This window comes from Herpailurus yagouaroundi, unplaced genomic scaffold (genome assembly GCF_014898765.1).
Source record: "Herpailurus yagouaroundi ecotype Mexico unplaced genomic scaffold, PumYag 186, whole genome shotgun sequence".
In the NCBI taxonomy this organism is placed as follows: domain Eukaryota; kingdom Metazoa; phylum Chordata; class Mammalia; order Carnivora; family Felidae; genus Herpailurus; species Herpailurus yagouaroundi.
The window spans coordinates 28,259,165-28,274,719 of record NW_024412417.1 but is presented as its reverse complement, the minus strand read 5'-3'; the positions used below and the strand labels follow the sequence as shown (position 1 = coordinate 28,274,719).

Here is a 15,555-nt window from a genome sequence, read left to right as displayed (position 1 = left end):
TATTTATTTAGCAGCGTTTATTGGATGGCAAATATGTACAGCTGTTTAGTCTCTGCAGCACACAGACCAGCATGACAGTTTCTCCTCTGTAGAAGGCAGTCAAGAAAATCAGTTTCACATCAGTTGTCTGGTTCTGTGACTTAACATATCTTTGAATTATACAATGAGATAGGAAACAACTTCTATTTGCCTTTTTTGAAAAATAAAAGCTGTAAGTTTTCCTAAGAAGGGAATGGCAGTGAGTAGGATTGAATTGGTATCTTTCCACCATACCTCTGCTTATTCTATAAACAATGATTGAGTACTTACAGTAGGCACTTGGCTAGGCACTTGGTTTGTCAAGCTTTAATGAGCAGTCACCTGCTTCAAGGGGTTCCTAGTCATAGACTAGGCCGACATGTTAATATACTCTTGCGGTGCGTTGTGTATATATACATGGGGTGGCTGGGGGGGAATTAGGAGGTGAGAGAATAAGAAAAAAAGGTGAATTGTCAACATTGCTTAGAGAGGATATAATGGTTGCAAAATCAGTTAAAGCTTCACGATGGGAAGAATAGATTAATTTCCTGAAGGATCATCCATGAAAATAAGGGAAGAGTATATTTTGTACAAAGATCAATTCTGTCAAAGTGGAGAAGCACCAAACCTCTCAGCTACAGGCAGGATCTGTGTGGTGGTAGAAACCCTTGGTGCAGGATCTGGAGCAGCCTGCTGGACCTTGGGGGTGTTTGCACAGCGTCTCTGTTAACAGCAAAACCCAAAATAAAGGAACCTTCAGCTTGAATGGGGCTCAGCCCCTTGTTTCACTGCAGAGAGAGAGTGGTGTGGGTGGGGATCGGAAGACCTGGAAGCTGGGTGACTTCTTGGCAAGTAGGATGCACTTGTTCATGCAAGTGGAGCCAGCACATCCCTTGGTTCTCTCGTCATCTTGAGACAAAATGCCTGGCACTTCTCCATAGCCTGTGACTGTGAGCTAAGTCCTGTCAGAATGGGATCTTTCAGAGGTCAGGTCCAACAGGGTCTAGGCTCACTTCCAGCAATGAAACACCTCTTCTGCTAGTCAGACTGGGGCCACTTTTTGCAGCATATGCCCTTTCCAGCAAAATTCTGAAGTAATATGATAGTGTTGAGCTATCCATGTTTTTTTGCTTTGTTTTGTTTTAAAGAAAACAACATGTTTTGGTTGAAAATCACAATGAACTTACTGAAAAAAACTCTAAAACTTGTGAATAAAGTATTTTTGGAGGGGTGCCTGGGTAGTTCAGTTGGTTAAGCGTCTGACTCTTGGTTTCAGCTCAGGTCATGATCTCTGTTTATCGGTTCGAGCCCTGCATCAGGCTCTGTGCTGGCAGCGTGGAGTTTGCTTGGGATCCTCTCTCTCACTCTATCTCTGCCCCTCCCCTGCTAGCTTGGTCTCTCTCAAAAGAAATAAAATATCTTTGGAATTTCTCTTTCCAGCTATGGAGGCAATATGGGGGAATGAGATGAGAGGGAATGGGCTGTTTTTGTTTTTAAATTCTTTTTTGTTCTAGAATATGTGTAGCATAAAATTTATCATTTTAACCCCCTTTCAGCGTATGACTTAGTAGCATTAAGTATATTCACATTGTTGTGCGACTATCACCTCTATGCGTCTCGAGGACCTTTTCATCCCAAAGAGAAACTGGACTAAGCAGCACATCCCCATTCACCTCTCCTCCAGCTCCTGCTCACCACTGTTTGACTTCATCTGTGTGAACTTGACTACTACAAGTGCGTCGTATAAGTGGTAATCCTACAATATTTGTCCTTTTGTGACCAGCTTATTTCACTTAGCATGTCTTCAAGGTTCATCCTGTATCAGAATTTCATTTCTTAAAACTGAAAAGTCCACTGTATGACTGAAAATTCCGTCGTATGTGTCACATTTTCTTTATCCATTCATCAGTGGACATTTGGGTTCTTTCCACCTATTGGCTATTGTGAATAATGTTGCTGTGAACATGGACGTACAAATATCTGTTCAAGTCCCTACTTTCAATTCTTTGGTTGAATTGCCAGATCAGATGGTAATTCTGTGTTGAATATTTTAAAGGAATCCCCAGCTGCTCCCAGCAGCTGCACCATTTTACATTCCCACTAGCAAAGCACAAGGGTACCGGTTTCTGAGGGAATGGGCTTTTCCACACGAGAGACAGATGGTACCTTTGCTCTGGCATCTCAAAACATTGTGAAAACTAATGTCCCTGTTAACTCTTTTAAAGGACTATTTATGAAATCTATTTGGTTTTTAATTCTTGATTTTGAAGAGCTTAGTATTAGCAACTTTAATGTGAAAATGATTAGGGCGGCCCTGGAAGGAAAGACCACAAACAGCTTTCGATGTCAAATCAGTAACTAGACATCAGTAAGGCACAGAGTGGTCCGGAAGCCCAGGGAAACAGGAAGAGGGTCTCCAAGCCGACCTGTGAGCTGCTGAGCCCATTAAATTGAGTAAATAACTTGAGTGAAAACAAGAAAGGGCAGTGATGAGGACAGAAAAGAGGATGCAAACAGGGGCACCTTTTACATGATGAACAAAGAAATGGAGGTCACAGCTTGTAAAGAGGCCATTTGAAAGTTGCTTGATTTGTAAATATTAGGGACATGAAATTTCAGGGAAAACAAAGCAAAGCCTGTCAGAAATGGTTTTAAATAAATAAACCCAAGCACAAAACCTAAATCAACTACTGGGTTTGCAGGCGAGGAGGGAACAGCTATGGAGGATTAAAATATTTGTGTGAAGAAGGTGGCTACGTGTGTAGAAAGTCAAAACACCGTAGTCTGCCTCATGTTTATAGTTCTCTTACATTTTGAATGCTAGGTATTTACCAGCCGAGAGAAGTTTCCTTTTGATTTAAGGCAGGGCTGTATAAGGAGAGGAGATTGCTGGTTCATTTAGCAGCTGAATAAATGTTTTTTTTTAATTTATTATTTTTTACTGTCTTTATTTTTGAAAGAGTGTGAGTGGGGAAGGGAGGGGGGAGAGAGAGGGGAACAGAGAATCCAAAGCCGGCTCCACGCTGTCAGCACAAAGCCCAACGTGGGGCTCAAACCCACAAACTACAAGATCGTGACCCGAGCTGAAGTCGGGTGCTCAACCAACTGAGCCACCAGGCACCCCTGAACAAATGTTTCTTTAATGCCTATTATGTGCCAGGTTCTAGACTGGGGAGAGGAGGTCATGGAGGTGACTAAGGGCCTGCCTTGAAGAGCTTGCAGGGGTGGGAGACAAGGTGTACAGATCAGTGAGGTAGACCTCACTACAGCGAGGGAAGTGAAGCACCAGGGCACTGTGTGCATGGACGAAGCATAGCTAAGTGGTTCTTGGTCTGGTATCCAGAAACTCCTAGGCGGCTTTCTAAGGGTCCAAGCTGACACATCAGGTGAGTGGACTTAGCCTCCCAAAGGAGGAAGTAAAACTGGGGTGAAGTAGAACCTCTTTCTAGGAGGAGGGGCCAGCATGAGCAAAGGTGAAGGAAGTATGAGAGTCCAATTTGGTGGGGGAGGTATTGGGAGAACAGGAAGTACTGGAAACTCCCAGCAAGTCAGTGGTATTCTGAAGCTGTAAATTTCAAGGCGGCTGGGGATCAGTCTGGAGAGAAAGATCAAAGCTATATATTTTTCTTCCTCTAATGTCCAAATCCATCCTGTGCTAATCTCTCATCTCCTTTTAGAAGAAAAAAATTTTTTAATAGTCATGATTTTAAAATACTGAATATTTGTTGCAATAGGCCATTCTTTGGAGATGGAGAAGCTGATCTGATATTAACAGTAACGAGCCTTCTGCTCTTACAGATTTTGGCTGCTCCATTCTCTTTCTCCATATACCTGAAGTTGGCACTGCTGTTGGTTCTCCAGCATCTATTCCACCCCTGCCTTCTTGAATACTAGCAGTGTGGTTTGAGAAACTGACTCTAGCAGAAGGGTCAGCTGGTTAACAGTGATGCTACCTCCACTGCCAGGGTTTTAGTTCGTTAATAGGTATGTGATTCACCTTGAGCTGATGGGGAAAAAAATGAATATTTGGAAGAGGATTAGGGGAAAGAGAACCAGACAACTGAACTGTCACTATTTCTAGATGAGACCCAGAAGCTTGTAGCTCAAGGTGCCATGAGGGGACTCAGGCTTATGATCTAGGTGATGTTCTGGATAGAAGAGTGGCAAGATGAAAGAAAAAAAATAAGAATCCTTGATGAATCCTCTGTTGAGCTGGCAAATCCATGAACTCTGAACCTGTACCATTATTGGACTTCCTTTTCTGAAAGCTAATAATTTTCCTTCCTGCTTAACCTGTTTTGGGTTGCTCATCTGAAGCTTGAAATCATCCATATCCTAAATGATGCTTGATCTCTGTGACCTTCAGTAGACACCTGCATGACTTTGTGACTGTGTGCCTTGAGTCTCCTCTCCCTTATCTGTGAAATGAATGTAATTATGTCTTATCGAGTTTTTATGAAGATCATTTGAGATCCGGCATAAAGCCTGAGGGAGGAGGTGTGAACTAATACGTGTTGAACATCTATTGTGTACCATGAAATGGGCTGGTTCTTGGCTCTAGGAAGCTTAGAAGCTAGAAGAGAAATTCAGATAATTTTCATATTGAAAGGTACAAAGCTACATGCATATGGACCTTTGTATAGTTAGGTAAGGTCATCGATTCAGTATTTGAATACTTACTGTTCCAGGTACAGTGATCTAAAATGGGGTGGAGGCAGGGGATGAGGAAGAGATTAAGGGAAGGCATATCTGAAGTGTTCTTTAAGCCAAAACCTGACAGATGAGTAGGAGTTAGGTGAGGAATAGGGAGAACATTTCAGGCAAAGAAACATTACGTACAAAATCTGAGAAGTGTGAAAGAACTTGATGTGTTCAAGAAGTAGGAAGTGTGAAAAGGAAGTGTGTGGTCAGAGTACAGTGAACGAAGGATAACGTGGGTGATGAAGTTGGAAAGGTAGAAGGGAACAGATAATTCAGAGCCTTGGTGGTCACGTTAAAGACTTTTGAGTGATCTAGATATAAAATGAAGCCATTGGAAAGTTTTAAGCCAAAGGGTCTCACCATCTGACCTGTACCTTTTTTTTCTTTTAATTGGGTTTCAGGGCTCAGGCGAGGAAGAGCAGTTAGGCTGGTCAGCATTGTGGGTGAGAGACGTGGGTGGTTCGGACCAGGGTGATGGCAGTGCAGATGGAACTGCATGGATGGATTTGAGCAGCACTGTGGGTGTAGAGCTTGCTGGACCTGATGAGAGATGGAAGGGATGTGGTAAATCGTGGAGAGAGTCCTGCCAAGGATGACTCTGGTTTCTGTGGAACTGGAAAGGACTGGAAAAGGCATTTTTGGGGGTAGTGGTAGAAAATCCAAGATTCAGTTTTGAACATGTTAAATCTGAGCTATCTGATACACTGGAATTAGGGTGTTGAGCTCCAGTTTCACTTAGGTCTGAAGCTCCTAACAGGTCTCTCTAGGCCGTGGTTAAAATTTGGACGTCATCAGCAGGTTGTTGATTGTATCCGAGTGTGGGAATGAATGGCTCCTCTGAAAGAGAGCATGGAGAGCAGGAAGGGAACCCCTGCCTCACTTCTGCGAAGCCAGCCCTCATCTCTCAAGTGTCACATACTCTCTTGGAAGCCTGGTAAGAGGAAGCCCTGACCTGAATGGGGTGTTGAGTAAGGGAAGAATTGTAGAATTGCAGCAGTTGGCTAAAAGGGAAGCATGCTGAGGGGAGCCTGGGTGGCTCAGTCGGTTAAGCGTCTGACTCCTGATTTCTCATGGTTTGTGAGATGGAGCCTCACATCGGGCTCTGTGCTGGGATTTTTCTGTCTCTCTCTCCTCTCTCTCTCTCTCTTTCTCAAAGTAAACCTTTAAAAACCTCTATCTATATATGTGTGTGTGTTTATATATATAAAGGGAAAATATATACATATATATATATATAAAAATATAAATAAAGGGAGGCATGCTGAGAATGGAGGGAAAGTGAAGATATTGAGTAAAAGTCACCAATGAGGTAGAGTCCTGAGTGGGATGGAGGAGTGAAGGTTCTGGCCCTGAATCCTCTGAGGCCAAAGGGAAGGGGATAAGGAATTTAATTAAATTTAAAGGGGTGGAGTCCCCGGGAGGTGAGAGAATTTACTACCAGAAACCTTGAAGCGTGCATGCGTGTGCATGCGCACACACACGTATTGTGTGCACGTGCACATGCACACCAAACCTCACACATGCCGGATGCTTCGTGGAGGTCATCTGCGGGGAATGTATGGCTCCTGCTATTTCTTTGATGAATGCTGGGTACTTTGGAGGGGCTCAGTAAGTATTTGTTGAATAAATAATTATGCTCAGAAAATGGGCTATAGATTTTATTTATGGTCCTATCCACGTTAGGATGTGGAGAGGGTAAGGCAGGAAAAATCTAGGCTTGACTCCATTGAACCCTTCACTTTGGTCTTTCCTTCTCTTTCATGTAGCTGTAATAACTGTTCTTTTATTTTTTTTTTTTTAATTTTTTTTTCAACGTTTATTTTTATTTTTGGGACAGAGAGAGACAGAGCATGAACGGGGGAGGGGCAGAGAGAGAGGGAGACACAGAATCGGAAACAGGCTCCAGGCTCCGAGCCATCAGCCCAGAGCCTGACGCGGGGCTGGAACTCACGGACCGCGAGATCGTGACCTGGCTGAAGTCGGACGCTTAACTGACTGCGCCACCCAGGCGCCTCTGTAATAACTGTTCTAAAGTCACTTGTCCTTTTGTTTGCCTCTTCTATTGGACCATAAGATCTTGGAAGGGAACATCTGTCATATATGTATCCATGTTTCCAGGATCTAATCCAGGGGATGTCTCATGGTACACGCTCAGCAAATAGTTGTACAGTCCATGCAAGCAGGGGTACTTGAGTGGATGCTTGAATAGATTCAGAGGAGGAGGGAACAAGCACTCTTCCAGATGGAGGCAGAGATAAGAAGCTGAACTGCAGGGGTTGAATGAATTGCATGTGTGGGAGGCAGGAACGAAGTTGCCCGATTTGGTAATCTCATCTGTGATGTGGGCATTAGTAACTTGCTCAAGGTCAAACAACTTGGAACTGATGGTTTCTGGATTTGTGCTGAAATCTTTCTGACTTGAGAGCTCGGGGTTTCCTCTATGCCATGCTCCCTCCTCCCCAGATCATTTCCCATAGTTATCACACCACTTGTAAACTTGCCACTGCTTTGTTTCTTCCCTCTGAGGCCACACGAAATACTGTCTGTCGTGGACGCCTTCTTTGCAGGACTTGTTTTCAGTTATATTTTTTTCCTCTTTGCTAGCTCTCCACTGTGGCTTGAATCCACGGGGTATTGATCATCCTGCCCGTGCCGAAGGTATTAAACTACAGATTGAAGGTGAAGGTGTTGAATCTCAATCCATTAAAAACAAAAATTTTCAGAAGGTGCTTGACCAAAAAGGAACCCCCAAGCGACTGCCAGCAGAAGCTGAGACTGCTAAGGTAGGTAGTAATCCACTAAATTATGGAGATTGTGGAAGCTGCAGCTTTGATACTTTGTGGTCTAGCCACAGAGAACGGATGGTCCTTTCACTCCTTCCCGGTGTATCTTCAGTTGAATGAGCACTGACTGCTTCTGGGTTCTAGGCAATAATGAAAATGTTGACTGCATCCCCTTTGGAGTTAAACACGTTTGTGGTCCATGTCCTGCCATGAGTATGGTACAGAATGGGCTATTGAGAAAGATGCCCTGGACTTAAAGGTGAAAGGTGTGTTTGCCAGGCTCACACTTACCATTTTATGAACTTAGGCATGTCATGTGATTATGCAGGCCTTAGATTCTTCTTCTGTAGAATGGTATCATAAAAACTCCCTCCACCATGGGTAGAGCAGATGAAATAATAGCATGCATTGGAAGGATTGTGCAAAAGGTCCAGTGCTGCTTGTGCATGAGGGTCTTTGGCAGACAAACACTGTTAATTAATCACTGATGTTTTATTCAGTATATCCATGTATTCCAGGTACTGTTTTAAGGACTCTTGATATACTGGCCTACTGTGTCCCTGTAACAATTCTGTGAGGTAGACCATCATAAACAGAATTCTGATGGAAGATAGAATTATCCTACTTTGTTTTAGGATGCTTAGTTCTTTTTCGTTTTTAGTCTTAAATGTAGGTACATAACATACATACACTGGTAAAATGGGGCTTGGAGGGTAGATGATCCTTTAGTAAGGACCACCTCTTCTAAAGGTTTTCCACAGTGGAACTGGCACTTGATGGATTCTTTGTGTGAAATCAGTGAAGATGCTCATGTCAAGGGCACAGTTGAAGATGTTCATATTAGTTTGCCCCTTGGAAATTGAAGAAACTAGTCTTCATGTGGTTTTCAGTTTTTCCCTTGTGCATTCTCTGCAGAGGAATTTCCTTTCAAATGTTTGCGTGAATGATTATGTGCGTGCCTTGGAAAGCAAATGTTACAGTCAGCCAAGAAAAACTTGAAGTAGAAAGGTCACTTTGCTGTCCTATAGGAACCAACTCCCTCCCCACCCCAAACGTCTTCCAAAATCAAATGTGAATGTCTCTGCTTTATCCACAGTTGTGAATAACTGCTACTGTTACTTCCCTTCTTTAGTGTAGATAATTAAAACCGATGACCTTAAGTGCATGCCTTTGTGTGTTGTAGAGTTGGGAAATGATTAGCAAGGATACTGTAGATAATTGGCACTAGACATTTTAGTGGAAAGAAATTGCATCTCCTAGGAAATTGGTCTATGGTTGATGTTTGGTTTGTGAGGAGAGTTGGAAATAAGTGAGCCCTGTTATATTTAAACCTCCTCCATCTCTGATGCTACACAGACATCTTGAAAGAGCAAGGGGAGAAAGTGTATGAAGGATCTTCTTTAGGAAGATAAATAGCTTGAGTGGGATCTTTTTAGAAGGATGGTTAAAATATTAAAAAGTAGAGTGGAGGAAAAGAAAATTGCTGGTATTTGTCTGATTTTAATTCAGTTTTAAACATTTCCAGATCATATTGCTGGTCTGTTTTCCAATAAAAAATAAAGTTTTATTTAAATCTGATCTGATTTGATTACTTCTGAAGTGTTTGGAATATGTGATACTGTAGTAATTCCTGAATTTCACGTTGATAGCATTTGCTTTTGCTTCTAGATCACTTTATGTTTGCTTTGCTGAAATCATACTTCACTGAGAATAAAGTAGTCTATAATGACCCTTTTCTCAAGCATAGTCCACATATTGGAAACCAGATTCATTTGAATTATCCAGATCATCTACAGTGTAAGGTGTTAAGGGGATTCTGAGTATTTTCACGTTGACATCATATTTAGAAGTGGACAGACCAGAAGCCTTAGTAGAGTTCAGGCAAGGTATTTATTCCCTTTTTCATGGAGGACCCGAGGACAACTGTGTTTGCTGGGCAGACAGAATTAAAAGTAAGTACCACAATGTGATTACTACAGATGTACAGTGTTACAGACACTGAACCTTCCGTGCCACAGTGTGAAGTTAATTTTGTGTGTGTATAAACACCTTTAAAGGGTTTTTGTTGCCTTAGAGGGTTATTGGAGTTGCAAGTTTTCTTTTTTTCTTGAGTAAATAATTGAATGTTGGGTAAACTGACCTACTCTAAATAAAAAATCTGTTAGAAATGTATAAATTTAAAGGCACTCAGTAATGTAAATTGGTACAGCTTTTCTGGAGGACAGTCTGATAGTAGCTATCAAAATTTTAAATGTGTGTAACTTCTGAGCCAATAATTCCCTCTAGTAACTTGTCCTAAGAAATAATCATCCAGATGTGCAAAAATGCCTACAGGACAATGGTCACTCTGGCGTGGTTTATAATATGAAAATGTTGGGAACAGCTCAACTGTTCATGCCTAGAATGCTGGCTAAAGGTACTATGTATATTCATGCAAGGGAATAGGATTCTGTTCCTCCCTTTATAAGGGTAGGAGAGACCTGTGAATTCATCTTCGTCTCTTCAGTCTGCTGTAACAAAATACCATAGACTAGGTGGCTTATAAACAATAGAAATTTATTTCTCACAGTTTTAGAGGCTGGGAAGTTCAAGATCAAGGTGTCACCAGAATCATTGTCTGATGAAGCCCCACCTCCTGTTCAGATGGCCATTATGTCACTGTGTTACATGGTGGAGAGGGACAAGAGTGCTCTCTGGAGCCTCTTTTAGAGCACTGATCCCATTTATGAGGACTCCACTGTCATGACCTACACATGTAAAAGGGCCCCACCTCCCTAATACCATCACAATGGGGGTCAATATAGGAATTTTAGCAGAACATAGACATTCAGTCTACAGCAATATTTATGTGGGAACATGAGTGTGATGATACTTTAAGGTGAGGGGAAGAGAAGGGCACAGTGTGTATAGCATGTCCCCATTTATGTAAAAATGTCTGTTTCTGAATAAAGAGGTCACTGAGTCTGGAAGAGTTGATTGCACAATATGAACAGTGATTTATATCCGGAGTTGAGATTATGGGGGAAAACCTTCACTTCTGTTTTGAGGGTTTTTTTTTTCTTTTGTTTTTTAAAGATATGCATGCTTTTAAGTGTATTGACTTCAAATCCCTTTTCAGATTGCTCTATTAACTTGAGTAGCTCAACTGAGACTTGCCTATTTGAGTCGATATTGTGCCTTTTAGGGTGCTGATTTCCTCCCATGGCTTCCAGTTCTTGTTGGTAAGTTATTTGCCAAAGGAGTAAGTTCCTTGGGGGACTTTTTGCCTATATGTGCCTTGAGTTCTGGAGACCATTTGGTGTGGTGCTTTTGTGCTTGTCTCCTGTTGAACTTTTTGAGATGTAACAGCTCTGACCAGTGTTACATTACAATTCAGTCTGACTTTGAATCCCTTTGCTACTGATTATGCAAATCAAGTGGTCCTCCCCCATCTCCCCATCCCATATGCACTTGTTTGCAGGCTTCACATGAACCTGGTTCCAGCTTCCCGTCATGCCTGTGGGCCTTGACACTTGGAGTCTAGCCATGCTGGGTTTGAAACCAATCTCTCCCCATGTCACCTGTCCCAGATCCCAGCAGGCATGGTGACCTTCATGCCACCTCATTGCTGCGGTTTTCTGACACCTAAAAATTTCTCTTCTGTGACTTCAAGCTTGGCTTTACATCAATTTAGAGATTGATTTTCTAGTGGCTTTAAGTTCTAGAACCCAAGGAATGGGAGATTGTAGCATGACATGCTTAATATACCATCTTGACTCTGAAATTTGTGTTACTTTCATAATCTAGAGATATATCTCTCTTTCTATTTTATGTTCTTGAAATAATTATCTTTTTTGCTTCTCTTAGAATGTGATTTTGGAGCCATTGACTCTAATCCCCAAAAGACTAGGACTCTCATTCCAGAAAGAGGTGGTTTCTGCCAGGAGATGCCTGTAGCTCTTACCATAAGAGAAACCAACGGAGAACCAAGCTCACTTTTTTAAAATTTATTTATTTATTTATTTATTTTTGAGACAGAGAGAGACAGAGCATGAACGGGGGAGGGTCAGAGAGAGGGAGACACAGAATCTGAAACAGGCTCCAGGCTCTGAACTGTCAGCACAGAGCCCGACGTGGGGCTCGAACTCACGGACCGTGAGATCATGACCTGAGCCGAAGTCGGATGTTTAACCGACTGAGCCACCCAGGCGCCCCCCAAGCTCACTTTTAATTAAGCTTTATAACTGGGCAGCAGTGAGTCTAGTTGGAAAAAAAAAAATGGAGCCAACTGAAATGTTGGATCTACAAAAGATACTTAACAATGTAAATTCTAATTGCTTATGTGCACTTGGGACTCAAGAGAGTACACATGCAATCAGGGCTGCAGTTACAAGTTCAAGATGGGAAAGAAAAAAAGAAAAGCCATGTTAACGGTTAATTTTATGCTACAGTTGGATTCAAGGCAAGAGATAAGAAGTATAACATTTTTATCTCCTAGGGAGGTGCAAAAATTATAAAGGTACACATACGGGGGAACGTATAGCCACCACAGATGAGAGCCAAGGTGAGGGTCTTAACACAGAGAAGGCACAGCCTCTGTTGTCCATCAACTTATTTTTATTCTTAATCTTTTTACCATTGTAGTCACGGAGGCCCAAGGCCAGCTCCTAGTCCTGCAGACCAGGTATATGCCCACATAGAAGTTTCCAAGGAGACAGTCCTATGAGAGACCAAGGTCCTTCCTGGAGAGGCCCTGGCCTGAGGTTTGTTCCCCCTATTCTCACAAGCAGTGGAGATGGAGCAGCCAGAGAGAAGGTGTACCAGTAAAGTAGAACTTGACCTATGTTGTGAAATATGGGTAAAGCTCAAATATGCAGCAGTTAAGAATGGAAGCAATGAAGTCTAAGTACCTTGAGCCAAGGTTTGGCAGCCGACTTCCTCAGGTGTGCTCAGCAGCAGTCTCCTTAGAGTCAAGATTCATGTTTTGGAAACAGGTTACAACAATACGTTGGAGCCAAGTTTATGGGATGTGAATGCTAGGATGAGGAATGTGAGTTTGTTTTCTGCCTGCACTGCTCAATATGGTAGCCACTAGGCATATATGGCTATTTAAATTTATTAAAACTGAATACAGTAGATCTACTTCCTTGGTCATACCAGCCAAATTTCAAATGGGCAGTTGCCACTTGTCCAGAGGCTATTGTTTTGGATAGCACAGACCTAGAACATCACAGAAACTTCTATCAGCCAGCACTGCCCTGATCTGTAGAAAGCTATTGATGAGACACTTGGGTGGCTCAGTCTGTTAAGCATCTGACTCTTGGTTTCAGTTCAGGTCATGATGTCATGGTTCATGAGATTGAACCCCTTGTCGGGCTTCACGCTGACAGCACGGAGCCTGCTTGGGATTCTCTTCCTCTGTCTCTGCTTCTTCCCAGCTCTCATGCAGGGCATGCCTGCATGCTTGCTCGTGCTCTCTCTTTCTCTAAAAATGAACTTAAAAAAAAAAAAAAAAAGTTATGTAAGTTCTCTGGGTATAGGAGTTAAATGAGAAAACAGTATTTTTGACATTGTCTCTAATTCTTGTCCTTGGGTCTTGGAGGACGTGTGCATCAGTCATAAGAAAGGTTGAAATAGGAGTCTGTTTGGAGAATAATGTTCCCAACTGTTCTGATGGTTGCGATTTCCATTTCCATGGCAACTCTGGCTATGGCATAAATCAGCCTATCAGCAGGCAGTATCCTGCCTGTTCCCTGTTGGAATTCTGGGATGTATCCTCACCAGTGGCCTAAACACAGCATTGGGAAATGAGAAACTTTTGCCTTCTAGACTTGATTTTCTAGGTGCTCACAAGGAAACTCCCTTTCTGTGTTCTTATGCCTATAAAATAAGGGTTTCCTACAGTTTGTATTTTTTCTTGCCAATGATTCTAATTTGCTAGAGTCTGTAAAGTGGCACAGAGTGATAATCAAGAGTCTTGGTGGCTTTTTGAAGATGGCATTTTGAGTGTCCCTCATACATGCATGACTGCCTTGTATTTTTTTTTTTTTAAATAAAATACATATCCCTGTTTAGCAGCTAAGAAAACAAAGCGTTCAAATGAGTTGCCAAAACTTAGTTTCTGGCTAACAACTAGAGAAAGATGGCATTCAAGTGTAAGTCAAATGACTCCAAACCCAGGGTTTTTTATTCCCTTGACATTAAATGTACAAATGACTTATTTATTGGAAAAGAAAATATAATCTGTTATACTGAGAATCTGGCCGGCTGGGCTGAAAATGAGGTTAAAAAAACACTGCACGTGATCTGTATTCCTCAGAGAGAAACACAGAAAATCTTGATCTCTGTTTTATATAAGAGAGAAGCAATGCCAGCATCTAAAACAGTGAATAATTGCCTGCATTTGGCTTTGGGATGCATTATGTGCATCTTTGGCAGCAGATAGCCTTTTCTCATTAGGCTAATATTAGATTTAGTTTGTATTTCTTTGGCACCAAGTTAAAGGAGCTGGCCTGGAACTTGGTGCTGGAGGCAGGAGGAGAAAGCTTGGTGCTTTGGATAAGCCACAGGCGGATAAATGAGAGTTGACTGGAGATGGCTGGTGGACGTTTGTAACTCTGAGCAAGAAGCATTCATTTGGGATTAAAACAGAAAACTAAAAGAGTTTTGACTGGGTTAAAAGGTGAAGGGTGGATTGTACTTAACCTTGATCAAATTACATTGCTCAGCTGCCTCTGAGAAGGTCTATGGCAATTTGGGGATAGAATGATCTAATTCTTGGCTCTCTGTATTTCTTGGCTTGGGGAGGAAGCATGTCTCCAAAAGAAGCTGCCAATCCAATATAATGTCACCAATGATATGAAAGGACATAATGCATTGGAAATGTAATGAGCACACACTTTAAGAATTGTCAGAAGGGTCAGAGCAAGAGAGGCAAGCCAGAATGACTTCATGCTATGTGAGTTCCAGGGCCCCAGCACATATATACTGGGCACTTGGAAAGCTCTCAGGAGAAACTATAACAAGTCCATATCTGAAGAGGTAAGCATTTATTACTGAAGTATCGAGCTCTTAAAAGCGTAAGAAATAGGGTGTATTTGCATCAAAGATTCATGGTATGATCAACAAAGAAGGAACCTTAGGGAGCATCTGACCACCTAATTTATAGGTAAGGAAACTGACTCTGGGCTTCTCCAAGATTTGGAGGCCAGTAGTGGCCCAGTCTAGTCTCATATATAGTTCAATACATGGCCAGTGCTTTCCATTCTATCATGATGACAAATTTATGTGAAACAAGTTCTTGGAGCCATTTGGTTAATGGTACTTTTCTGGTGTAGTAAGACTATGATGTGTGCCATTTGAAGGTACAGAATGAAAGGTGCCGCTCAGGGAAAGTGGAGCCCGTAACAGCAGGTGGATCAGAACCAAGTTAGAATTTCACTGACCATTTTGACATAGCAGAGGTAGGCCTCTGGAGGAGAGGGCATTTGGGTTCTAGGGATGGCCTGTCTGATGGCTCTCTGCCCCAGTGCTTTCCTTTTCCAGTCTGAAGTGTAAAGATCAGTAACCCACTATGGAAGCAGTTTAAAGAGTCCTTAACAGAACTGAGTTAAGAACTGAGTTAAGAATCTCAGTCAGAACTGAGATATTTCAGGAGAGTATGCATCTACATGAAGGCAAATGTATATCTTGGGCCTGAGAAAGAGACAAACATCGGTGGGACTCAGGACAACAGTGAGCTTATGCTGTAGTTGTGATGAAGAATCCTAGTCCTCAATGACTGAGGTTGGAAAAGCTTAGCATGTAAGGGCCTTGGTTAACCCAGCTGAGTAAGCTTAAGAAGCAGGTAAAGCAGAGTCATAGGTTCAAGTGTGAGAAGGAGTAAGATGAACATTATTAGAGGGCTGTGGGAGACAGCAGGGTTTGGCCTTTGCCTGCAACCATAGCTAAGGGCTATTGCTAGTTCTTAGGGAGGGGCATTACAGTTTAACAAACACACATCTTCCCAGAGCACATACGGTCTGTCTGTGTGTCTCTCTCCCTCTCTCTCCCTCTCTCTCCCTCTCTCTCCCTC

The 15,555-nt window shown here is 42.3% G+C and overlaps 1 protein-coding gene across 6 annotated transcripts in view; it reads left to right on the top strand.

The window, feature by feature from the left end:
• SAMD12 (sterile alpha motif domain containing 12) overlaps positions 1-15,555 on the top strand; it is a 392,536-nt gene that overhangs the window by 31,404 nt on the left and 345,577 nt on the right. For 2 of the 6 annotated variants that reach the window (XM_040494293.1, XM_040494295.1), the window contains exons 1-2: positions 5,366-5,653; positions 7,324-7,502. In XM_040494293.1, the coding sequence (XP_040350227.1) occupies positions 5,548-5,653; positions 7,324-7,502 (285 nt within the window). In that variant the 5' untranslated portion in view covers positions 5,366-5,547. Of the gene's footprint in view, positions 1-5,359; positions 5,654-7,323; positions 7,503-15,555 lie in introns of those variants that run through there. The other 4 variants (XM_040494296.1, XM_040494297.1, XM_040494292.1 and 1 more) reach the window with 3 other exon arrangements.